The 26237-nt window shown below is 43.6% G+C and overlaps 1 protein-coding gene across 7 annotated transcripts in view; it reads left to right on the forward strand.

Annotated features, from left to right (window-relative positions):
- The first annotated feature begins 24235 nt into the window (after positions 1-24235).
- The window catches only part of LOC111950574 (neural cell adhesion molecule 1-like), a 326193-nt gene continuing 324191 nt past the window's right edge, over positions 24236-26237 (forward strand). For 2 of the 7 annotated variants that reach the window (XM_070434388.1, XM_023968244.2), the window contains exon 1: positions 24237-24740. Coding sequence is in view for 6 of the 7 variants with exons in the window: in XM_023968244.2 (XP_023824012.1) it covers positions 24689-24740 (52 nt within the window). In the remaining variant the exon portion in view is untranslated. Of the gene's footprint in view, positions 24741-26237 lie in introns of all 7 variants that reach the window. The other 5 variants (XM_070434390.1, XM_023968253.2, XM_023968246.2 and 2 more) reach the window with 5 other exon arrangements.

The following is a 26237-nucleotide window of genomic DNA, read 5'->3' on the forward strand; positions in this document are numbered from 1 at the left end:
TGTAAGCAGGAATATAGTCAGATTTGCCAAATGGAGGGCAAGGGAGAGCTTTGTACGTGTCTCTGTGTGTGGAGTAAAGGTGATCTATCATTTTTCCCCCTCTGGTTGTGCATTTAACATGCTGATAGAAATTAGGTAAAACTGACTAAGTTTCCCTCCATTAAAGTCCCCGGCCACTAGGAACGCAGCCTCTGGGTAAGCGGTTTCCTGTTTGCTTATTTCCTTATACAGCTGACACAGTGCGGTCTTTGTGCCAGCGTCCGTCTGTGGTGGTAAATAAACAGCCATTAAAAGATTGATGAAAATTCTCTTGGCAAATAGTGTGGTATACAACTTATCATGAGATACACTGAGATACACTACTACAGGCAAGCAAAATCTAGAGACTTCCTTAGATTTCGTGCACCGGCTGTTGTTAACAAATATACATATACCCCCCCCCCCCCCCCCCGTCTTACCGGCGTGTGCTGTTCTGTCCAACCAGTGCAGTATATATCCCGCTAGCTGAATGTTTTCCATGTCGTCATTCAACCACGATTCGGTGAAACATAAGATATTACAGTTTTTGATGTCCAGTTGGTAGAATATTCATGATCGTACCTTGTCTAATTTATTGTCCAATGCTTGTACGTTGGCAAGTAATATTGATGGTAAGGGCAGATTTCCCACTAACCGTCGGCGGATCCTAACAAGGCACCCCACCTTGTGTCCTCTATACCTACATCTCTTTCTCTTGCCAATGACGGGGATTTTGGCCTTGTCTGGTGTCTGAAGTACATCCTGTGCATCCTGCTTGTTGAAGAAACAAATCTTTGTCTAATCCGAGGTGATTGATTGCTGTCCTGATATCCAGAAGCTATTTTTTGCTGTAAGATACGGTGTCAGAAACATTATCTACAAAATAAGTTACAAATAACACACATAATAGCACATTTGGTTAGGCGCCGTAAAATGGCTGCCATTTCTTCAGGCGCCATCTTGTCATATGACCGAGATGCAGACGCGGATAGTACAGTTCTCAGATGATATATTGTAAACACGTGGCAGGCAAAGGGCAGTTCGAGGACAGGCACAGTTTCGTGATCAGGTCAGATTCAGGCAGGTACAAGACGGCAGGCAGGCTCGGGGTCAGGGCAGGCGGAGGTTCGTAATTAGGTCAGAATCAGGCAGGTACAGGACGGCAGGCAGGCTCAGGGTCAGGGCAGGCAGAATAGTCAGAACTGGGAAAACAGAACTTGAGAAAAAGGAAGACAGGAAAGCACGCTGGTAAGACCTGACAAGACCTGGAGGGGGGTGGAGACGAGTACAAAGACAGGTGAAACAGATCAGGGTGTGACATTTTCACTGACAACCCAAACCCAAAGTACTCATTACATTTTGAATGCTTAGTAGAACAAGAACATTTTGAAATGTATGCACTTATCAAGAGAATACATGGTCATCCCTACTGCCTATGGTCTGACGGACTCACTCAACACAAATGCATCTTTTGTAAATAATGTCTGAGTGTTGGTGTGCCCGTGGCTATCCGTACATTTTAAAAACAAGAAAATGGTGCTGTTTGCTTTGATTAATATAAGGATTTAGAAATGATTTATACTTTTACTTTTGATACTTAAGTATATTTTAGCAATTACATTTACTCTTGATGCTTATTTATATTTAAAACCAAATACTTTTAGACTTTTACTCAAGCAGTATTTTACTTGGTGACTTTCACTTTTACTTGATTAACTTTCTATTAAGGTATCTATACTTTTACTCAAGTATGACAATTGGGTACTTTTTTTTTTGTGACTACTAAGTATCCAAGATGGCGTAGCAGTGCAGACGTGGTTTGTCCTCTCATTTACTTCTTGTATTTTTTGTATATATTTCAATCTCTTCTAGTTTTAAATTAAATATACCTTCTGGTAACCCGCCTCACTCAATGTTACACGGATCCGCTATTTTATTTTTTATTTTTTAGACCTTATAGGCAGAACCTCCATCAGCAGCTAGCCATCAGAAGCTAACCAGCTAATTAGCTACTAGCTATTTAGTCATTGTTAGCCACTGCTAGCAGCCTTTACCCACCTCTGCACAGGAACCAACCGCTTTTTTTAGCCTGGATAATACCTACCAGCCTCGGAATGTTTTTCTCCACTACAATGCCGGATTCCTGCCATAAACCCTGGACCAATACTCCTGATCATCACAGCTAGCTAGCTGCCACCGAGTGGCCCAGCCCCGAAGCTAGCCCTGAGCCAGGCCCACCTCCCGGACTACTCTGTGATCACCCGGCTACCCAGCCGATGCTTCCTGGACACGGCTAGAATCCACTACTCCACCGGATACTTGCCGTAAGCTCTGGACCTTTGAAGTGGATCATCGCTGCTAGCTAGCTGCTACCAAATGGCTAACGCCCCTGCCCCAAAGCTAGCACCAATTAGCCGCGAGCCAGACGCATCTCCCGTCTAGACCCTGACCCTTTGTCGACACGGCACCCCGCCGTACCACCACGACTGGTCCGCAGATGTTATTCCATCCGTTGTGCCCCCAACCGGCCGTTGCTGGATGACGGAGCAGACGCTTCTACTTACTCTGGCCTGCTAACTTTAAACGCCGTGTCTCCCGCGTGCTAGCGTAGTAACGACTACACCGTGGCTTCCCTGTTCCATCTATTGCTGTTCACTGGACCCTATGATCACTTGGCTACATAGCTGATGCCTGCTGGACTGTTCATTTATCACGGTACTCCATTTTTTAAAATATTTTTTTGTTTATATTTTTTATTTTATTTTATTTAACCTTTATTTAACCAGGAAGGGCTCATTGAGATTTAAAAGTTGTGCATTTTGGACATTTTTGTCTAAATAATTTATATAAATAGTGAATAAGAGAGGACCAAGTACAGAGCCTTGGGGCACACCATTCAGGACAGACAATTTAACAGACATAAGCCCATCAAATTGAGTGCACTGAGTTCTATCAGACAGATAGTTAGCAAACCATGCAACTGCATGCTCCGAAAGACCTACACTCAACAATCTCTGCCTTAGTATAGCATGATCAACTGTATCAAAAGCCTTAGAGAGATCAATAAAAAGTGAGACACAGTGCTGTTTTTTTGTCAAGGGCTTCAGTGATATCATTTAAAACCTTCATGGCTGCTGTAATTGTGCTATGCTTCTTCCTGAAGCCCGATTGGTACATTGATAAAATAGAGTTAGTAAATAAAAACTATTTTAGCTGTTCACTTACAAGGGTTTCAAGTATTTTCACCAGGGGTGACAGCTTTGAGATTGGCCTATAATTATTTAAAAGAGTTGGGTCTCCCCCTTTTAAAAGTGGTAGGACAAAAGCTGATTTCCAGATCTTTGGAATTTCATTACATTCCAGGGTTAGATTGAACAGATATGTAAGTGGTTCAGCTATGAAATCAGCTGCCAAATTTATATGTCGGCCCTAGCCCCAAACTCAGGCCCTGTGTGTAGTTAACCGACCCTCTCTGCCCATTCATCGCCATTTGAGCTGTTGTTGTCTTAGCTAGCTCTTCCAATCAACACCTGTGATTGCTTTATGCCTCGCTTTATGTCTCTCTCAAATGTCAATATGCCTTGTATACTGTTGTTTAGGAGTGTTATCATTGTTTTAGTTTACAATGGAGCCCCTAGTCCCACTCAACATGTCTCAGATTCCTCCTTTGTCCCACCCCCCACACATGTGGTGACCTCACCCAGTATAACCAGCACGTCCAGAGATGCAACCTCTCTTATCATCACTCAGTGCCTGGGCTTACGTCCACTGTACCCGCACCCCACCATACCCCTGTCTGCACATTGTGCCCTGAGTCTATTCTACCACGCCCAGAAATCTGCTCCTTTAATTCTCTGTCCCCAACGCACTAGACGACCAGTTTTGATAGCCTTTAGCCGTATCCTCATCTTACTCCTCCTCTGTTCCTCGGGTGATGTGGAGGTTAACCCAGGCCCTGTGTGTCCCCAGGGACTCTCATTTGTTGACTTCTGTAATCGAAAAAGCCTTGGTTTCATGCATGTCAACATCAGAAGCCTCCTCCCTAAGTTTGTTTTACTCACTGCTTTAGCACACTCCACCAACCCTGATGTCCTTGCCGTGTCTGAATCCTGGCTTAGAAGGCCACCAAAATTCTGAGATTTCCATATCCAACTACAACATTTTCCGTCAAGACAGAATTGCCAAAGGGGAGGAGTTGCAATCTACTGCAGAGATAGCTTGCAAAGTTCTGTCATACTTTTCAGGTCTATGCCCAAATAGTTTGAGCTTCTAATTTAAAAAATGAATCTCTACAGAAATTAGTCTCTCACTGTTGCCGCCTGTATAGACCCCCCTCAGACACCCCTTACCCCAACCTCGCCAACAGCCCCCCCCCCCCCCCCCGCAGCTACTCATTCACCCAAAGCTTCTCCACCCAAATCCAGATAGCAGATGTTCTGAAAGAGCTGCAAAGTCTGGACCCCTACAAATCAGCTGGGCTAGACAATCTGAACCCTCTCTTTCTAAAATTATCCGCCGCCATTGTTGCAACCCCTATTACCAGTCTGTTTCAAACTTTCTTCGTATCGTCCGAGATCCCTAAAGATTGGAAAGCTGCCGCGATCATCCCCCTCTTCAAAGGGGGTGACACTCTAGACCCAAACTGTTATAGACCTATATCCATCCTGCCCTGCCTCTCTAAAGTCTTCGTAAGCCAAGTTAATAAACAGATCACTGACCATTTCGAATCCCACCGTACCTTCTCCGCTGTGCAATCCGGTTTCCGAGCTGGTCATGGGTGCACCTCAGCCACGCTCAAGGTACTAAACGATATCATAACCGCCATCGATAAAAGACAGTACTGTGCAGCCTTCTTCATCAACCTGGCCAAGGCTTTCGACTCTGTCAATCACCYTATTCTTATCGGCAGACTCAATAGCCTTGGATTCTCAAATGACTGCCTCGCCTGGTTCACCAACTACGTTGCAGACAGAGTCCAGTGTGTCAAATCGGAGGGCCTGTTGTCCGGACTTCTGGCAGTCTCTATGGGGGTACCACAGGGTTCAATTCTCGGGCCGACTCTTTTCTCTGTATATATCAATGATGTTGCTCTTGCTGCGGGCGATTCCCTGATCCACCTCTACGCAGACAACACCATTCTGTATAAATCTGGCCCTTCTTTGGACACTGTGTTAACTAACCTCCAAATGAGCTTCGATGCCATACAACACTCCTTCCGTGGCCTTCAACTGCTCTTAAACGCTAGTAAAACCAAATGCATGCTTTTCAACCGTTCGCTGCCTACACCCGCCCGCCCAACTAGCATCACTACTCTGGATGGTTCCGACTTAGAATATGTGGACAACTACAAATACCTAGGTGTCTGGCTAGACTGTAAACTCTCCTTCCAGACTCATATTAAACATCTCCAATCCAAAATCAAATCTAGAATCGGCTTCCTATTTCGCAACAAAGCCTCCTTCAGTCACGCCGCCAAACTTACCTTAGTAAAACTGACTATCCTACCGATCCTCGACTTCGGCGATGTCATCTACAAAATAGCTTCCAATACTCTACTCAGCAAACTGGATGCAGTCTATCACAGTGCCATCTATTTTGATACCAAAGCCCCTTATTCCACCCACCACTGCGACCTGTGTGCTCTAGTCGGCTGGCCCTCGCTACATATTCGTCGCCAGACCCACTGGCTCCAGGTCATCTATAAGTCAATACTAGGTAAAGCTCCGCCTTAGCTCACTGGTCATGATAACAACACCCACCCGTAGCACGTGCTTCAGCAGGTATGTCTCACTGGTCATCCCCAAAGTCAACACCTCCTTTGGCCGCCTTTCCTTCCAGTTCTCTGCTGCCAGTGACTGGAACGAATTGCAAAAATCGCTGAAGCTGGAGACTTATATTTCCCTCACTAACTTTAAACATCAGCTATCTGAGCAGCTGGCCGATAGCTGCAGCTGTACGTAGTCCATCTGTAAATAGCCCACCCAATCTACCTACCTCATACCCATATTGTTTTTATTTACTTTTCTGCTCTTTTGCACACCATCATCTGCTCATTTACCACTCCAGTGTTAATCTGCTAAATTGTAATGACTTCGCTCTATGGCCTATTTATTGCCTACCTCCTCACGCCATTTGCACACACTGTATATAGGTTTTCTTTTTCTCTATTGTGTTATTGACTGTACGCTTGTGTAACTCTGTGTTCTTGTTTGTGTCGCACTGCTTTGCTTTATCCTGGCCAGGTCGCAGTTGTAAATGAGAACTTGTTCTCAACTAGCTTACCTGGTTAAATAAAGGTGAAATTAAAAATAAATTAAAAAATTTATGGGCTGGATGTGTTGGGCTGGATGTGTCAATTTGTAGTTCATACATGCATAATCGATGAGCAGAATTACTGTTTTACATCAGTTATCCATGAAATCCCTAGTTTGAAATCGACTATTTTTCTGGAAGTTGTGCTGCGCCATTTTCCCCCATGTTGGCCAGCCCCTTAACAATTTGAGTTCTAGCCTATGAGCTTCAGCCCCTGACCATTTGAGTGACAGTTAGCAAGATGCAGAGCGAGAGAAAGGGAGAGCAATGACATGTTGCGCATATCAGCACTTGACGTAGTACGCGATCGTCGGGGATTACATGTGGTGCTACTTTCAGAACTACTGGTTAAAAAGTATACAAAAGGTACCTGAGATTCTCTTTATGTTTAGTGTCTGTATTCCTGCATTCTTGAACAGATTAAGAGGCATTAAATGCCGTTATGAATTATGCCTCCATACTGTAACAGCCTAAAAGGACGTTTCAGCAGCTGGCTAATGGGTGTCATCGTGAGTTACATATTTTCACACATTACCTTTGACCTGCTGTTGCACTACTCCTTACCTCCATCTGCTCACGAATGAAGGCGAATGAAGGCCCTCCACCATTAGTAACATTGCACAACTGACAAAGGCCCATTTGCTTTGTGCCGACCAACACTCGGGACAATTTCACTCTTCGCACAAATGGTATGAAAACACCAGCTAAAATGATGTGTGACGGAGTCCACAAGCAATTTATCACTAAGTCCACAACTAGAGGCTTGTTGATAATCATATGTGTTTTTCAAAGGAATACCACAATATGCATTTCTCACCTTTACAATATCTGGCATAAACAAATTGGAAAAGCATAAACATGAAAGTGAGAAGGCGAATGGTGTAGGTTTAAAGCGAGATTCCATGCACATGCTTGGATGAAAGTGGTGAAGGGGATGGAAATATTCCTATCTATCGGCATAGACTGACTCCAGTGTGTAGCAGAAGAAGAGGAAGATTCAGGTACATGTTAACAAATGGTGCTCTTCAGCTTCAGTATAGAACGTATGACGCTACTGTAGATAATCGCCTTTGGTTCCCGTTCTCCGAGACCATGGCTCGGTCAAATGGAGAAGAAGAGATAGATAACTAGTGCCTAGTTAGGAGGCGGCACAGAGATATGGAAGAAGGCCATCGTTCATTAACAGCTCCTCACCAGCTCACCCCGGCTGGCTTCGTGCCACCAGATTTCCCCGTGCTGAGAAACTGAATCGGACATATGCAAAACCATTGTTTTCCTGTTGGGATTGGGGGGGATAAGCCTGCATGAAAATGGAAACCATGCAGTGATGCCACAACCAGATAAGTTTTACTCTGGTTCCTTGAAAGTTTTCCTGGGAGGTTTTATTAACTATCTGAGAATGGAAATTATAAGTGTTTTTTGTTCATTTTTGAATAACTTATTTCAAACTTTCATTGAATGTTTCAATAAGACTTTATTACAATACTGCTAGCTTATTCTGGGTAAACTTTCTTTAAACTCCAAGCACAGATAGGACACATGGAAATTAATTTCCTTCGGCATTAATCATGGAAACATATTTATTTTATATTGTGACACGGCATTAGTGAGATTCTAACATATACTCTTCTGTTCTCTATCCATGGAATTAGTCCACTGGGCCACCAAGGTAGCGCTAGCATGCCATGTTTTTTTACGCATACAAAGCTATTTATTTCTGTCTATTCAAACAGACCTAATTTCAAAGGAAGCAAGCATTCATTAAGGATACGCGCCTTTTTTTCAATGTGCAAAGTTTCAGACTGATCCAACAAACCATTGCATTGCTGTTAAAAATTTTGTATCAAGACTGCCCAAATGTGCCTAATATGTTTAATAATAACTTCATGTTAAAAATTATGCACTCTCCTCAAACAATAGCATGGTATTCTTTCACTGTAATAGCTACTGTAAATTGGACAGTGCAGTTAGATTAACAAGAATGTAAGCTTTCTGCCCATATCAGATATGTCTATGTCCTGGGAAATTTTCTTGTTACTTACAACCTCATGCTAATCGCATTAGCCTACGTTAGCTCAACCGTCCCGTGGAAGGGACACCGATCCCGAAGAAGTTTTAAGATCAGGTGTGACAAATTAGTGGGTGAGGTGAACACGCTTAACAAAGATAGAGGAGCGTTTTGTTGGTGTTGAGAACGGAACTGTCTTTAAATAACATATACCATTCTTAGAATGTTCTTTGAATGTTACTAATCTTTTCTTGTGGTTTTTATGGAATGTTTTCTTAATGTTCTGAGATCATGATTTTAAATAGAACCATGAGGAAGCCTGCAGAAAACTTAATGCTGAAGTACTGAAATTCCCATGCATTCCCATTTTAGCCACACCTGTTGCTGACAGGTGTATAAAATCGAGCACAGAGCCATGCAATCTCCATAGGTTTACATTGTCAGTAGAATGGCCTTACTGAAGAGCTCAGTGACTTTCAATGTTGCACCGTCATAGGATTCCACCTTTCCAACAAGTCAGTTTGTCAAATTTCTGCCCTGCTAAAGCTACCCCAGTCAATCCGAAGTGCTGTTATTGTGAAGTAGAAACATCTAGGAGCAACAACGGTTCAGCTGCAAAGTGGTAGGGCACACAAGCAAACAGAACGGGACCGCCGAGTACTGAAACGCATAGTGCGTAAAGATTTTCTGTCCTCGGTTGTAACGCTCACTACCAAGTTCCAAACTACGTCTGGAAGCAACGTCAGCACAATAACTGTTCGTCGGGAGCTTCATTAAATGGGTTTCCATGGTCGAGCAGCCGCACACAAGCCTAAGATCACCAGCATAATGCCAAGCGTTGCTGGAGTGGTGGACTCTGGAGCAGCGGAAACGTGTTCTGTAGGGAGTGATGAATCACGGTTCACCATCTGGCAGTTGGCCGGATGAATCTGGGTTTGGCGGATGCCAGGAGAACGCAACCTGCCCGAATGCATAGTGCCAACTGTAAAGTTTGGTATAGGAGGAATAATGTTCTGGGGCTGTTTTCCATGGTTCGGCCTAGGCCCCTTCATTCCAATGAAGGGAAATGATAACGCTACACCATACAAGTACTTTCTAGACTATTTTGTGCTTTCAACTTTGTTGCAACAGTTTGGGAATGCCCTTTCCCTGTTTCAGCATGACAATGCCCCCGTGCACAAAGAGAGGTCCATACAGAAATGGTTTGTAGAGATCGGTGTGGAAGAACTTGACTGGCCTGCAAGAGGAGCCCTGACCTCAACCCCATCGAAAACATTTGGGATAAATTGGAGTGCTGACTGCGAGCCAGGTCTAATCGCTCAACATCAGTGCCCAACCTCACAAATGCTCTTGTGGCTGAATGGAAGCAAGTCCACGCAGCAATGTTCCAACATCTAGTGGAAAGCCTACCCTGAAGAGTGGAGGTTGTTATAGAAGAAAGGGGGACCAACTCCATATTAATGCCCATGATTTTGGAATGAGATGTTCGACAAGAAGGTGTTCACATACTTTGGCCATGCAGTGTATAATGGTGTGTATAGACAGTATGGACAGCAGGGACATGCCCCCCACAGCATTCTGCAGTGATGCGCCATCCCATCTGGTTTGCGCTTTGTGGGACTATAATTTGTTTTTCAACAGGACAATGACCAGAAATACACCTCCAGGCTGTGTAAGGGCTATTTGACCAAGAAGGAGACTGTTGGAGTGCTGCATCAGATGACCTGACCTCCACCCAATTGAGATGGTTTGGGATGAGTTGGACCGCAGAGTGAAGGAAAAGCAGCAAACAAGTGCTCAGTATATGTGGAAACTCCTTCAAGACTGTTGGAAAAGCATTCCAGGTGACTACCTTGTGAAGCTGGTTGAGAGAATGCCAAGAGTGTGCAAAGCTGTCATCAAGGCAAAGGGTGGCTACCTTGAAGAATCTTAAATATATGTGTCCATATGTGTTTTTTAATAGTTTTGATGCCTTCACTATTATTCTACAATTTAGAAAATATAAAAAATATAGAAATACCTTTGAATGAGTAGGTGTGTCCAAACTTTTGACTGGTACTGTATATGTCCCCCCCACTTCTAAAACCAAAGTTGTGCCCCTTGATGGACAGTATATGAATAGAAAAGGTGTGTACAGCAGTAGTCATATTGGATGAGCTATGACTTGAATACAGTATATACATATAAAGTAGGTAAAAAAAGTATGCAAACATTATTAAAGTGGAGGCCGTCTAGGCCGTCTAGTGATGACTGTTTAACAGTCTGATGGCCCCAGAGATACAAGCTGTTTTTCAGTCTCTTGGTCACAGCTTTGATGCACCTGTACTGTCTCCGCCTTCTAGATGGTAGTGGCGTGAACAGGCCATGGCTTGGGTGTCTTACATGCTGACTACACCGGGCACGCATGTTGATTTTGTCCATCCACACCAGACGCGCTCAGGACTCGCAGGTTGAAATATCAAAACGAACTCTGAACCAACTATATTAATTTGGGAACAGGTTGAAACACATGAAACATTCATGGACATTTACTAGCTAGCTTGCTGTTGCAAGCTAATTTGTACTGCGATATTAACATGGGGTTGTTATTTTACCTGGATCTTTGTAGAATTTTGACCCATTCTTAGTCTCACAAAATCCTGTGTTCTTTACTCCGATAATTAATCCACAGATAAAAGGGGAAACGTAGTTAGTTTCTAGTAATCTCTCCTCCTTCAGACTTCTTCTTCTGTGGACTTTATATGGCGGTTGGCAACCAACTTTAAGGTGCATTACCACCATCAGCTGGACAGGAGTGTGGACCTCAGTTCAGTTCAGTTTTCAATCACCCACCTGAGTATATGCTGCTAAAAATCAATGAGGAGATGGGAGAGGCAGTTTGTATGAAATTATTGAATAACATGTATGGGTTCATTTATTTTGCAACACTTGTGCACACAACAGGGGCGGGGTGGTCAGCATGTTAGAGGCCAAGCCAAATTTCTTCAGCCTCCTTAGGTTGGAGAGGCGCTCTTGCGTCTTCTTCACCACGCTGTCGGTGTGGAGGGACTATTTCAGTTCCTCAGTGATGTGCAAGCCGAGGAACTTGAAGCTTTTCACCCTCTGCACTGCGGTCCCGTCAATGTGGATGTGGGCCGGCTCTCTCCTGTAGTCCGCGATCAGCTCCTTTGTTTTTTTTTTACGTTGAAGGAAAGGTTATTTTGTTGGCACCACTCCCCCAGGGCTCTCACCTCCTCCCTGTAGGCTGTCTCGTCATTGTTGGTAATTAGGCTTACCATTGTTGTGTCGTCAGCAAACTTGGGGATTAAGTTGGAGACGTGCGTAGCCACGCAGTCATGGGTGAACAGGGAGTATAGGAGGGGGCAAGGTGGTGGTGATATGATCCTTAACTAGCCTCTCAAACCCCTTCATGATGACAGAAGTTAGTGCTACGGGGCGATAGTCATTTAGTTAAGTTACCTTCGCTTTCTTGGGTACAGGAACAATGGTGGACATCTTGAAGCAAGTGGGGACAACAGACAGGAATAGGAAGAGATTGAATATGTTCGTAAACACTCCAGCCAGCTGGTCTGCACATGCCCTGAGGACACGGCTGGGGATGTCGTCTGTGCCGGCAGCCTTGCCAGGGGTAACATGATTGAATGTCTTACTCACGAGATCAGGAGCACACAGTCCTCGTGAGCGGCAGGGGCCCAGGTTGGCGGCTCTATTTTGTTTTCCTCGAATGGGGCAAAGAACGTGTTTAGCTGTCCGGAAGTGAGGTGTCAGTGAATGCGATGTAGCTGGCATTCCATTTATAATCCGTGATTGTCTGGAGTTCCTGCCACATTTGTCTCGTTTCTGAGCCATTGAATTGCGACTCCACTTTGTCCCTGTACTGTCATTTTGACCTGACACTGGCACTGAGTAAAGCCTGTGTGTCTATGTATGCTGAAGTCTCAACATTATACACGTCAGCTACCACAGCAATTGAAATCGCTGCAAACAGTTTTAGAATGGGTGGCAAGTAATAAGCTATTTCTAAATATTTCAAAAACTAAAAGCATTGTATTTGGGACAGATCATTTACTAAAACCTAAACCGGACCTAAATATTGTAATGAATAATGTGGAAATTTAGCAAGTTGAGGAGACTAAACTGCTTGGTTTAACCCTGGATTATAACCTGTCAATGTCGAAACATATTGATGCAACGGTAGCAAAGATGGGGAGTGGTCTGTCCATAATAAAGCACTGCTCTGCTTTCTTGACATTGCTATCAACAAAACAAGTCCTACATGCCCTAGTTGTCACACCTGGACTACTTCGCAGTCAAATCATAGTTGGCACAGAACAGAGCAGCACAGCTGGCCCTTAAATGTACACAGGCAGCTAACATCAATGACATGCATGTCAATCTCTTCTGGCTCAAAGTAGAGGACAGATTAACTGCGTCACTACTGGTCTTTGTGAGAGGTATTGACATGTTGAAAGCACCAAGCTGTCTGTTCAAACGACTAGCACACAGCTCAGACACCCATGCATACCCCACAAGACATGCCACCAGGGGTCTCTTTACAGTCCCCAAGTCCAGAACAGACTCTGGAAAACACACAGTACTAGATAGAGCCATAACTACATTAAACTTTTCTACATCAAGTAACTCTTGCAAGCAGTAAAATCTGATTTTAAAAATCGATAAACCTACACCCTTAAGTAACAACTCAGGCTGTGAAGAGACACATACACACACACACACACACATGCTAGTACACCTATGTATGGTGGAATTATAAATGTTGTTTTGTAGATATGTAGTGGTGTAATAATGTTATATGCACCGTTTTATTTTAGTTTTTTCCTTCATTTGTTTGGACCCCTGGAAGGTTAGGCAGCAGCTAATGGTGATCCTTAATAAATAAAAAACAATGTTATAAGTGAGAAGTAGGTATTGGTCTGAAGTTCACATGAGCACCACAATGCTTAGTCCACCCATGCTCTACCAAGTTTTTCCAGCACACAGCTTTGACCTACTACAGTAGCTATGTTGGTCTATTGTACTTCAAACAATGTGTATGCAGGTTGCTTAGTATTCAAATCTCGTTTTATAGACTTTAAAAAGCCTTTGATTCCATATGGCATGAAGGTATGTTCTTAAAACTCCTTCAAAGTGGTGTAGGAGGCAAGGTCTATGGTATTATTAATGTGATCTACACTGAGTGTACAAAACATTATGAACCTGCTTTTTCCATGACATAGACTGACTAGGTGAATCCAGGTGAAAGCTATGATCCTTTTTTTTATTTCACCTGATAAATCCACTTCAATCAGTTTAGATGAAAGGGAGGAGACAGGTTACATAGATGTTTAAGCCTAGAGACAATTGAAACATGGATTGTGTATGTGCGCCATTCAGAGCATGAATGGGCAAGATAAAATATTTAAGTGCCTTTTGCACGGGGTATGGTAGTAGGTGCCAGGTGCACCGGTTTGAGTGTGTCAAGAACTGCAACGCTGCTGGGTTTTTCACGCTCAACATTTTCCTGTGTGTATCAAGAATGGTCCACCACCCAAGGACATCCAACCAACTTGACACAACTGTGGGAAGCAATGGAGTCAACATGGGCCAGCATTCCTGTGGAACGCTTTTGACACCTTGTAGTCCATGCCCTGGCGAATTAAGGCTTTTCTGAGGGCAAAATGGGATGCAACTCAATATTATGAAGGTCTTCCTAATGTTTTCTACACTCAGTGTATACGTAAAACAAATGTTGTGTAAAAGTTGACAACAAAAGAACACAATTCTTCAGTCAGGACAGAAAAGTAAGACAAGGTTGCAATATTAGTCCAACCTTATTCCATATTTATATAAATGAATTGGCTAACATCATTCCACCAACTTCTGGACTCATCTTACACACTGTGTGTCACGTTCCTGACCTGTTTTCCTTTGTTTTGTATTTGTTTTAGTTGGTCAGGGCGTGAGTTGGGTGGGTTGGTCTAGGTTTGATTTTCTATGTTGGGATTTTGTGTTCGGCCTGGTATGATTCTCAATCAGAGACAGCTGTCAATCGTTGTCCCTGATTGAGAATCATACTTAGGCAGCCTGGGTTTCACCTGTGTTTTGTGGGTGTTTGTTCCTGTGTCAGTGTTTGGGCCACACAGGACTGTTTCAGGTTAGTCACGTTTGTTGGTTGTTGTATTTTGTAGTGTTTGTTGTTTTCCCATTAAAATATGAATACTTACCAATCCGCATCTTGGTCCGATCCATYCTCCTCCTCGTCTGAGGAGGAGAACGACTACGACAGCCGTTACACTGTGATCCAGAATATTATCATCACAAGGCTTTCTTATGCAAACACCACAACCCAGAGAATGACCCATTACAGCAACTGGCCCGAAAGCACCAGCTAAATTCAAACCTTCGACCACAAATAAGATAATTCAAACAAATAGAAATCACCAAAATACATACGCTAATTATCGGCCAAACAAAATGTAATTTAATCAATGTTAAATGTTACAAAACTCTAATGAGAGATATCAAAATGCAACAATATACAACACATTGTCAAACTCAAATAATTCAGAGAATGGAAGACTTTAGCAATGTACATACTCAGAGACCATAGCCTGGCAACAGAGATAGGACGCAATAGAAAAACATTGAAGGTCGGAAAAGAAAGACTATGTAAGCACTGTGGGTCGGGTGAAGTAGAGAATGAGCAGCACTTCCTACTGCACTGCCCAAAATATGACTTAATGAGAGGTATTTATCTTCTGAAATTTAAAGAAAGAATTGCAGGATTTCTTGTACTGCCTGTCTGCATTTTGTTAGGAGAAAATGTAAAGACAGTAGATCTTTCTGCAGATTATGTCCTGGCCTGTCATAATATACGTAAGAGAGAAAATATCTCCCGACATGTCATACACATGATCCATTCTAGATTTAATTCCTCATTTGTTGCTGTTTGTTTACTTTTGTGTATTATTTTCCATGTATATATAAATCATTGTTTTTGTTAATATATATTATTATTGTTGCTCAAACATATTGTTAATTTATGTAACACTTCATATACATTGCTTTGGCAACAGTGGCAACCACTGTTTCGTCAAGCCTACCAGTGTTTTCTCCTCTGCTCCTGTCTCTCGATTGTTCCAGTTTTCTAGTTTTCCTGGTTCTGTCCTTCCTGCTCGCCCTGAGCCTGTACCTTTGCCCCACTACTCTGGATTATTGACCCCTGCCTGCCTTGACCTGTCGTTTGCCTGCCCCTGTTGCTGTAATAAACATTGTTACTTCGACACAGTCTGCATTAGTACGAACTGGCCATGACTGACCTAGCAGACTTGGACCAGCTCCGCTACGCCATCTCCTCCCAAGGAGCCACCATTGGTAGGCACGAGGAGTTGCTTCGTGGGAAGGGTTCCAGGCCGCGGCTGAACGTCACGACCAACCATTGGACAATATGCAGGAGTAATTCCGTGGGTTGTTTACTAGGCAGCCTACCATGACGGTAATCTCCCTGCACCTCAGTAACCCAGCTGGTAGCAGCGCCGTCACCCCGGTTTCCCGGGAACCCTGCTTACCTCCCCCAGAGCGCTTCGATGGAGAGTCTGGCACCTGTTGGGCATTTCTCGCTCAGTGTTCCCTCGTCATGGAGCTGCAGCCTTCCTCCTTCCCCTCGGACCGCTCTAAGATAGCGTTCCTCATCACGCTGATGTCCGGGAGGGCCCTCGCCTGGGCTACAGCCGTTTTTGTGAACAACAGTCGGCCGAATGCTTCAGTCTGAAGGGATTCGTGGCGGAGGTAAAAATGGGTTTTGATTCTCTGTTGTCCAGGAGAGAGGCTGCCCGGAAGTTACTCCAGCTTCGGCAGGACTCCCTCAGTTTAGCAGACTATGCGGTGGATTTCCGCACGCTAGCAGCGGAGGGTGCCTGTAACCCGGAAGCACTGTTCGACACGTTCCTGCACGGAATATCAGAGGAAGTAAAGGACGAGCTTGTAGCCCGAGAACTACCAACAGATCTTAACTCGCTCATCGCTTTGACCATCCGGATTGATAGTCAGCTACGGGAACGTAGGAGGGAGAAGAGGTCTGATTGCGGTCCCAATCGCTCAATCAAGGATCCCACCTTGCGTTCTGATGAGAGGTCCGAGCTTACCCGAGCTCCTCCAAGAGCCTCCGAAGACAGCCGATTCACCTCTTCCCGAGCCGATGCAGTTCGGCAGGGCTAGGCTGTCTCCAGCCGAACACGTACGCAGACTTGACACCCAGAGTGGTCTGTATTATGGTAAGTCTGTATGGCGGTCCTGCCGGTCATTTTGTTTCTACCTGTCCCTTCAAGAGACCTAGCTCATTCATGGAGTGAGTACTCTGGTGGGTCTTAAAGATAATTTTTCTTCTCCCCTTACTCGCCCCCCTCTCCATGCCATCCTGCTGTGGTGCGACCAGTCCAGGTCTCTCCAGGTACTCATCGACTCGGGGGCCGATGTGAGTCTTATGGACGTTCCCCTGGCTTCTGAGCTGGGCATCCCCACTCAACCCCTCTCCATTCCCATGGATGTTAGAGCACTGGATTGGTGCTCTATAAGCCGGGTCACCCACCACACCACCCCCCTCAACCTACGAGTGTCAGGGAACCACAGCTAGACAATCCAATTCCTGCTAGTTATGTCTCCGCAGGTTCCTGTGTTATTGGGATTCTCTTGGCTCCAGCGACACAATCCCTCTATTGACTGGGCTACTGGTGCCATTGTGGGCTGGAACCCATCCTGTCACACTCATTGCCTGAAGTCAGCTCTGCCTGCCCCGGGACATCTTCCTGGGGGCTTGGAAATTGCCCCGGACCTCTCCGCCAGCCCCGCAGAGTACCAGGACCTCTGGGAGGGGTTCAGTAAGGCCCGGGCCACTTTGCTTCTGCACGACCGACTGGTATCCAAGAAGGTCAAGCCAGATGCGCACGCCGCTATAGTCCCGTGGCTACACCCCCGGAAGCCAAGACGTTTTCCCCCCACTCCAAGATCATTAACCCCTCTACCTTTCCTGTGTCTAGATTTAAAGCCATGTCTTACAGCCCTTTGTCTCCAGTTTCCTGACCCTGAACCTGCCTGCCGTCCTGTACCTTTGCCCCACTACTCTGGATTATCGACCCCTGCCTGCCTTGACCTGTCGTTTGCCTGCCCCTGTTGCTGTAATAAACATTGTTACCTCAACACAGTCTGCATTTGGGTCTTACCTGAAACGTGATAGTCGGACTCGTTACAGGAAAAAGCTTCTACCAGTTCGTGGTGAGTAATCGCTGTTCTGATGTCCAGAAGTAATTTTCGGTCATAAGAGATGGTAGCAGCAACATTATGTACAAAATACGTTTAATTTTTTTTTTTTTTCAAACAATGCAAAAAAACGAACTAATAACACATTTGGTTAGGAGCACGTAAAACGTCAGCCATCCTCTCCGGCGCAATTCTATGTGTGTTGCTTCATTGGCCTGGGCTATTGTTTGTTTGAATTCAAGACCAAATTGATCTCAGTTTGTCAGTTTTAGAGTAGCTGTTCATTTTGGTAATTTGTATGGTATCTTTTGTCATGTAAATGACTTAGAATTGCATGAAATGGGGGGGTTATTAAAAAAACAAAGCTCCAGGGCCTTTGATTTCTGAATCCGGCCCTAGCTTTACATGTCACATATCTCGTTAACTTCACATAAAATCACATAAACTTGATTTTTGAACACTTCATGCAATATTCATGTGGTTTCTCTAAAAGGGCAGACCAAGCCTAGTTGAACTCCTTTCCCCTCCCTTTGTGAGAGTGTGACCACTGGAACTTTTTGAAATTATACTTCTATCAACATTCCTTCTCTTCAAATGGTATAACTTCAAAAACAAGTCTTAAATGTAATTTGTTCCTTTTTGGTGTGTAAATGCCCTTCTGGAACAAAGTTCCCTGGGGTGTCGATTGAGTAACTATTGCTCTAATCCTTCACACCCTCATCTAACAACCAATCTTTATCGAAGACGATGTGGAGGGGAGGACGTGGAAAGGCTGAAAGAGGAGTGATCAGGAAACCCCTTTGTGTGCAGATATGTATAATTTTGTTGAGATACTCTCATGTTACGGTGACCTCTGGTGAATTTCAGGCTGGCTTAACAAACATTGCAAACAAAAGCCTTTTTCATGGCTTTGGGGGTAGCATGTCAGTAACAATATCCTATTCAAGCTTATTTTTGTTCCTCGCACTGTTTTTGTTAAGTTTCACAATTTTTTTTACAGGTTTTGATTTGAATTTGGCTTAGAAATTTGGCATGTTCTCAGATCCTCAAAAAGTTCTACAGCTGCACCGTCGAGAGCATCCTGACTGGTTGCATCACCGTCTAGTATGGCAACTGCTCGGCCTCCGACCGCAAGGAACTACAGAGGGTCCAGTACATCACTGGGGCCAAGCAAACTCCTGCCATCCAGGACCTCTATACCAGGCGGTGTCAGAGGAAGGCCCTAAAATTTGTCAACAACTCCAGCCACCCTAGTCATAGACTGTTCTCTCTGTATTCGGTGCATGTGACAAATACAATTTGATTTGTTTTTTAAACTATACCACATGAAGAAAAGGAATGCTGATAGAAGTACAATTTCAAAAAGTTCCAGTGTTCTAAAAACACATGTTTACATGTGATCACATGTGATGTTAATGTGATGTGTATAACAACATATGATAACATAAAACTACACGTGAAAATATGTGACCACATGAAGTGTTCCAAAAACACATTTTCACATGATTTCACATGTGACTTTTCTGTAAGGGTGAGTATGTTACACCCAGGGCCTAAAAAACTTCAAATGTTGGTTCTTCATTGTCCTTAGAATCTGAACCAGGAAATTCCCACATACAGCTCATCCAGACACATTGTCTCCTTCCATTTCAGCAGATAAAGCAATGACATCAGTGCTTACTCTGCTTGATTACACAAGTGCCCATTTCACTGTGGGCATTTAATATCACCTTTGACGAGGGCATGGGCTACCCAAATAAATCTACACTGAGTATACCAAACATTAGGAACACCTCCCTAATATTGAGTTGCACCCTCCCTTTTGCCCTCAGAACGGGACATGGACTCTACAAGGTGTCGAAAGCATTCAACAGGGATGCTGGCCCATGTTGACTCTAATGCTTCCCACAGTTGTGTCAAGTTGGGTGGATGTCCTATGGGTGGTGGACCATACTTACTTGATACAAACAGAAAACTGTTGAATGTGAAAATCCCAGCAGTGTTGCAGTTCTTGACACAAACCGGTGCGCCTGGCACCTACTACCATACCCCGTTCAAAGGCAGTTAAATATTTTGGCTTACCCATTCACCCTCTGAATGGCACATATACACAATCCATGTCTTAAGGATACAAAATACTTCTTTAACGCTTCTACACAGATTGAAGTGGATTTAACAAGTGACATCAATAAGGGATCATAGCTTACGTCTGGATTCACTTGGTCAGTCTGTCATGGAAAGAGCAGGTGTTCTCAATGTTTTGTATATTCAATGTATAACTACTGCTGTATATATTCACATACTGTCCATACCCATAATGTACAGTGCCTACACCCCTTGACTTGTTCCACATTTAGTTGTGTTACAGCCTGAATTTAAAATAGATTAAATTGAGATTTCTTGGCCACTCACCTACACTCACAACACCCCATAATGTCAAAGTGGAACTATGTTTTTAGAATTTTAACAAATGTATTACAAATGAAAAGCTGAAATGTCTTGTGTCAATAAGTATTCAACCCCTTTGTTAATCCTTTGCAAAGGATGGCCACCTATTGGTAGAAAGGTAAATAATAAAAGCAGACATTGAATATCCCTTTGAGCATGGCGTTATTATACTTTGGATGGTGTATTCATTATACTTTAGATTGTTGTGCTACAGTCTGAATTTAAAATGGATTAAATTGCAGTTTTGTGTCACTGATCTACACATAATGCCCCACAATGTCAAAGTGGAATTCCGTTTTTTTGAGTCAATAAGTATTCAACCCTTCTGTTATGGCAAGCCTAAATAAGTTCACAAGTAAAAATGTGCTTAACCCTTTGAGCATGGTGAAGTTAATAATTACACATTGGATGTTGTATCAATACACCCAGTCACTACAAAGATACAGGCGTCCTTCCTAATTCAGAGGAAGGAAGCCACTCATGCTTTCACCATGCAGCCAATGGTGACTTTAAAACAGTTTGATGGCTGTGATAGGAGAAAACTGAGGATGGATGAACAATATTGTAGTTGCTCCACAATACTAACCTAAATGACAGAGTGAAAAGAAGGAAGTCTCTACAGAATAAAAATATTCCAAAACATGCATACTGTTTGCAACAAGGCACTAAAGTAATACTGCAAAAAATGTGGCAAGGCGATTCACTTTTGGTCCTGAATACAAAGTGTTACTTTTGGGACAAATCCAATACATTACTGAGTATCGCTCTCCATATTTTCAAGCATAGTTGTGGCTGCATCATGTTATGGGTGTGTATATAATCGTTAAGTACTGGGGAGTTTTTCAGGATAAGTGACGTGAACCTACCAGTGACGTGAGCCTACCAGACGAGCTTAATGCCTTTTATGCTCGCTTCGAGGCAAGCAACACTGAAGCATGCACGAGAGCACCAGCTGTTCTGGATGACTGTGTGATAACACTCTTGGTAGCCGATGTGAACAAAACCTTTAAAGAGGTCAACATTCACAAAGCCGCTGGGCCAGACGGATTACCAGGACGTGTACTCAAAGCATCCGCGGACCAACTGTCAAGTGTCTTCACTGACATTTTCAACCTCTCCCTGACCGAGTCTGTAATACCTACATGTTTCAAGCAGACCACCATAGTCCCTGTGCACAAGGAAGCGAAGGTAACCTGCCTAAATGATTACCGCCCCGTGGCACTCACGTCGGTAGCCATGAAGTGCTTTGAAAGGCTGGTCATGGCTCACATCAACAGCATCCTCCCAGACACCCTAGACCCACTCCAATTCACATACCGCCCCAACTGATCCACAGATGACGCAATCTCAATCGCACTCCACACCGCCCTTTCTCACCTGGACAAAAGGAACACCTATGTGAATGCTGTTCATCGACTACAGCTCAGCATTCAACACCATAGTGCCCACGAATCTCTGGAACTAAACACCTTCCTCCACAACTGGATCCTGGACTTCCTGACAGGGCGCCTCCAGGTGGTAAGAGTAGGCAACAACACATCTGCCACGCTGATCTTTAACACTGTGGCCCCTCAGGGGTGAAACTTACTCCCCTCCTGTATTCCCTGTTCACCCACAACTGCGTGGCCAAACACGACTCCAACACTATCAAAAGTGTGCTGACGACACAACAGTGGTTGGCCTGATCACCGACAACGATGAGACTTCCTATAGGGAGGAGATCAGAGAACTGGCAGTGTGGTGCTAGGACAACAACCTCCCCCTCAATGTGAGCAAGACAAAGTGGAATACAGGAAAAGGCGGGACGAACAGGCCCCCATTAACATCGACGGGACTGTAGTGGAGCGGGTCGAGAGTTTCAAGTTCCTTGGTGTCCACATCACCAACGAACTATCATGGTCCAAACATACCAAGACAGTCGTGAAGAGGGCACGACAAAACCTTTTCCCCATCAGGAGAGATTTTGCATGGGCCCCCAGATCCTCAAAAGGTTCTACAGCTGCACCATCGAGAGCACCCTGACTGGTTGCATCACCACCTGGTATGGCAACTGCTCGGCATTTGACCGTAAGGTGCTACAGAGGGTAGTGCGAACGGCCCAGTACATCACTGGGGCCAAGCTTCCAGCCATTCAGGACCTATATAATAGGCGGTGTCAGAGGAAAGCCCATAAAATTGTCAGAGACTCCAGTCACCCAAGTTATAGACTGTTTTCTCTGCTACCGCACGGCAAGCGGTACCGGAGCGCCATGTCGAGGACGAAAAGGCTCCTCAACAGCTTCTAACCCCAAGCCATTAGACTGCTGAACAATTCATAAAAATCACCACTGGACAATTTACATTGACTCCCTGTTACTCGCTGTTTGTTTGTTACCTATGTATGGTCACTTCGTCCTCACCTACATATACAGATTACTTCAACTAGCCTGTACCCCTGCACACTGACTCGGTACCGGTGCCCCCTGTATATAGCCTCGCTATTGTTATTCTTATTGTGTTACTTTTTATTTTAGCCTACTTGGTAAATATTTTCTTCTCCTTGAACTGCACTGTTGGTTAAGGGCTTGTAAGCAAGCATTCCACGGTAAAGTCTACACTTGTTGTATTCGGCGCATGTGGCAAATAAAGTTAGATTTGATTCGATTTGAACTACGATATAAATACATTGGTATTATGAACACATTGTAAAGTTGGACAAAATTTGATGCACTTCCACAAGGCGACCAATGGGGGCATCAGTTCCTATCTTTTTGGGCAACACCCGCAAGAAAAGTTCTGATGCATCAGCCACAGCATGAAGCCACCTGGCCTTCGAACCTTAGAACCCACATAGAAATATGAGTATTGTCTAACAGTTGCCAATTTCCTCATACACACCACCTTAGTCTAGTTAAGTTGCGTCACAACAGACCCTGGTTCAATTCCAGGCTGTATCACAACTGGCTGTGATTGGGAGTCCCATAGGGCGGTGCACAATTGGCCCAGCGTCGTCCGGGTTAGTGTTCGGGTAGGCCGTCATTGTAAATAAGAATTTGTTTTTAACTGACTTGCCTAGTTAAATAAAGGTTAAATAAAAAATAAAAAATTAAGTTGATAATCTTTCAATGCTTAGCTAAGCTTAGCTTAGTATGGATGTGGTAATATGGCAGGAGTTTAGCATCAGTTAATGCAGGTTTTTAATCAGCTTCGTTCTTCCCATTTGGGATTTACTTAATAAAGTAGTACAAATGTGTGACAGATCTGCATTAACTAGACAGGTGTTGGGCTCCATGTATAAGCATTTAAGGTCAGCTATTTCAGGATTGTCTCTTGCAAATGGGAATTTAACTACAGCTGGTAGATAGGCATCTTACAGTAAGACAAACTGAGATTCTATCTGATTGTGGATTTTATATGTTTTGGACAGTGTACTGTGGTCTACATGTTCATGCATAAGTAGGCCTTTTCACCTTTTTCAATCAGATATTAACCATAGGAGCAAGTTCCATTGATCAAATGGATATCACTTGTGTGAATATGAGAATGTCTGCTCATGACAGATAGCTGTTGAAGGCATGAAATGGTGTTAAATATATATGGTGTAAAATGCTAAGTAGCCTATTAATCAAATGGCCATAGAAATGCAACTCTCGGTTTTCTATGGACAACCTCATGTTGCACCTACTAATGAATTGTCTGCTCTAGTCGTCCTGAAACATAACATTAAATGTGGTTTGCACTTGGCATAAAAGGAGGCGTGCCACTTGCGGGATTTCTGTGTAGTCCGTTACTGCTAACAGGAATTGGAAACTATAAAAATATGCAGTTTAGTTAGAGGGGACTTTGGTGACGCAGTGCAGAGGATGCCCTATTTTCCCGGGAAGCATTTTAGGCTATTAATTAGGTCGCCGAGTGTCGTTGTCATGACCAGATGGTGACTGAGCTAACTAAAAGAAAATACGGACTGGTTTAAGATTCATGCATTTATGGACTAAGCAGGTACCACAGTGTGGTTAAATTAGGTGCTAAATACAAAACGTGGGATAATAAGGAAAGCTGCACAAGGAATGCATCCATGAATTTTCATCATGAGAAAGGTGAACTGGTAATTTGGCGAGTCACATGGTGATAAACAGTAGGTGGAGACAATGCACAATTGCGCAAAACTGCACATCTCCTCAGTGGGTGCGGATGTAGACTTACATTTAAATGTAGACTTAGACTTAAAATATTTTTGGTTAAAGATCTTCTCAAAATGCACTTCGGTTTTGTAAGGCTCAATAGTGGTTTCGTGACATTCCTAATCCGAATTATTCACAAACTCCATGACAAGATTTTCCTAACACACCATCAGCCGTCTCTGTGCAGCCGCAGTGGAGAACGACTAACTGAGCGCACTAGTTTGTGCCTGCATCCCATTGCCCCCCTCGAGCGTGTGAGCGCAAACGCTTTGCCCTGGCGGATTAATTCGTGTTGTGTGTGCTACGGCTGCTGCTTGTCACTCATTCTTCGTTCTACTCGCGTGCGTTCCAGGGTAGCGGCAAGACCAATTATAATATTGCTATCAGAATACAATAGTTGGAAAACAAATATTTCTTCAGAACACAGAACTCGTCCCGCCAAGTCTGTCTATCTATTCTTCAAGGAGAATAACTTTGTGATATTGCAATGCTTCAAACAATGGATCTCATCTGGGCATTGCTCTTCTTTGGCTATGCAGGTAAAATGATGTTTTTATAATTTTTTAAAATGTTTTATTGGAGATGGCCACCTTTATTCATTGAATAATGAAAGTTTTCTATAAATTCTGAAAGTTCTGTGTTTTGTTATTTTTATAGCAGCATCCGTATCTCATCCGTGCTTACCGCGTCTCATATGTGTTTCAATGGACAGTTAGTTATATCATATTGGAGCTGTTGCCTTGGATATAGGAAGGACACAGAGGCTATGGAAACATGATTTTCTCATATATGAGAGAAACGGGATAGTAGGCTATGTTCTCTCAATAATGGCTGTGGTAACATGAAAGGAAATTAACTATATTTTTTGCCTTATTTCATCGCCGTATAGACTAAATCCCGAATAGGCTACTGTCCGTAGGCTACTGGTAACTATCTGCGTAATAAGAGAATATCACTTGTCCTTTAATTGAGCTCTCTGGACTAGACATGGTTTGATAAGAGCAGTTTGACAACCTGTTTTTCTTAACCCTGAGCTTTGTTGTTGCTGAGGAGTGGGTTAAGCTCCAAGGGGAAGATGGGTGCATTTGGTCTTGGGGAAACAAGCATTTCATCGGTGCACCTTTGTGTCAGCAAAATCCCCCAAGAGTTTCATTTTGAATGTGTTAGATTTGATGCCTGTCACATTGAATTTATGAGAAACCTATAACCATTTACAGTAGTCTAATAAAATGAGTTGGGTAGCTTTTTATGCATTAAATATAGATATTGAGGTCTCGCACATATTGTGCTCAAACGTTGGTTGCTAATGGGGATGCTTTGTTTCGGTCCTCAACCCTATGCCCATGCAAAACATTTTTTAGAACGTGCTAGCTACGGCATTTCTTAGTGGATTATAGTATTCTAGGTTAAACTTGAAAGCCTAATGTCTTATTTTGTTTTCAATGACAATTGTTTAAGGGAGTTTTTTTAATAAATTCATGCGTACATGTGAGGCGATTGAAAATATCCCGAGGCTGATTGTCAGTAAGAGTTGCAGCCTTCAATATGATAGGCTACATTGTATTGAATCAATGGAGCTCCGTGCTGACAGACCGTGCATGCTTGTAACGTGAACCACATAGTAGCATAGTTAGCTACATCAATACATTTGACATTATACATACATTTGATGGACCTAGCAAGCCCTTCCAGTCAGGGTTATAATGACACTTTGTATATGCGTCTGAGATTTTTTTTCTCCCCCGAATTGGCCTATTGATTTTTGGAGAGGAAACAAACCCATGGCTTGTACAGTGTTTTTCTTTCTGTCTATGGAGAATATATGCTACCATTATCAGTAGCCGGGTGTGGGTAAAATCACTGGGAAAGCCCCCCCCCCGAAAGAAATTAACCGGTGTTGTGATAATTGCATTGTTTGCTCTATAACCTGTTAAATTCCTATGCTTTGTGACCGTGATATATAGGCCTAAAGTCTGAGACAATAAGAATACAGTGTCAGAATAAATTCAACCACACCTTTGTTTTATCACAAAACC

Source organism: Salvelinus sp. IW2-2015, linkage group LG23, assembly GCF_002910315.2.
Source record: "Salvelinus sp. IW2-2015 linkage group LG23, ASM291031v2, whole genome shotgun sequence".
Taxonomy (NCBI): Eukaryota; Metazoa; Chordata; class Actinopteri; order Salmoniformes; family Salmonidae; genus Salvelinus; species Salvelinus sp. IW2-2015.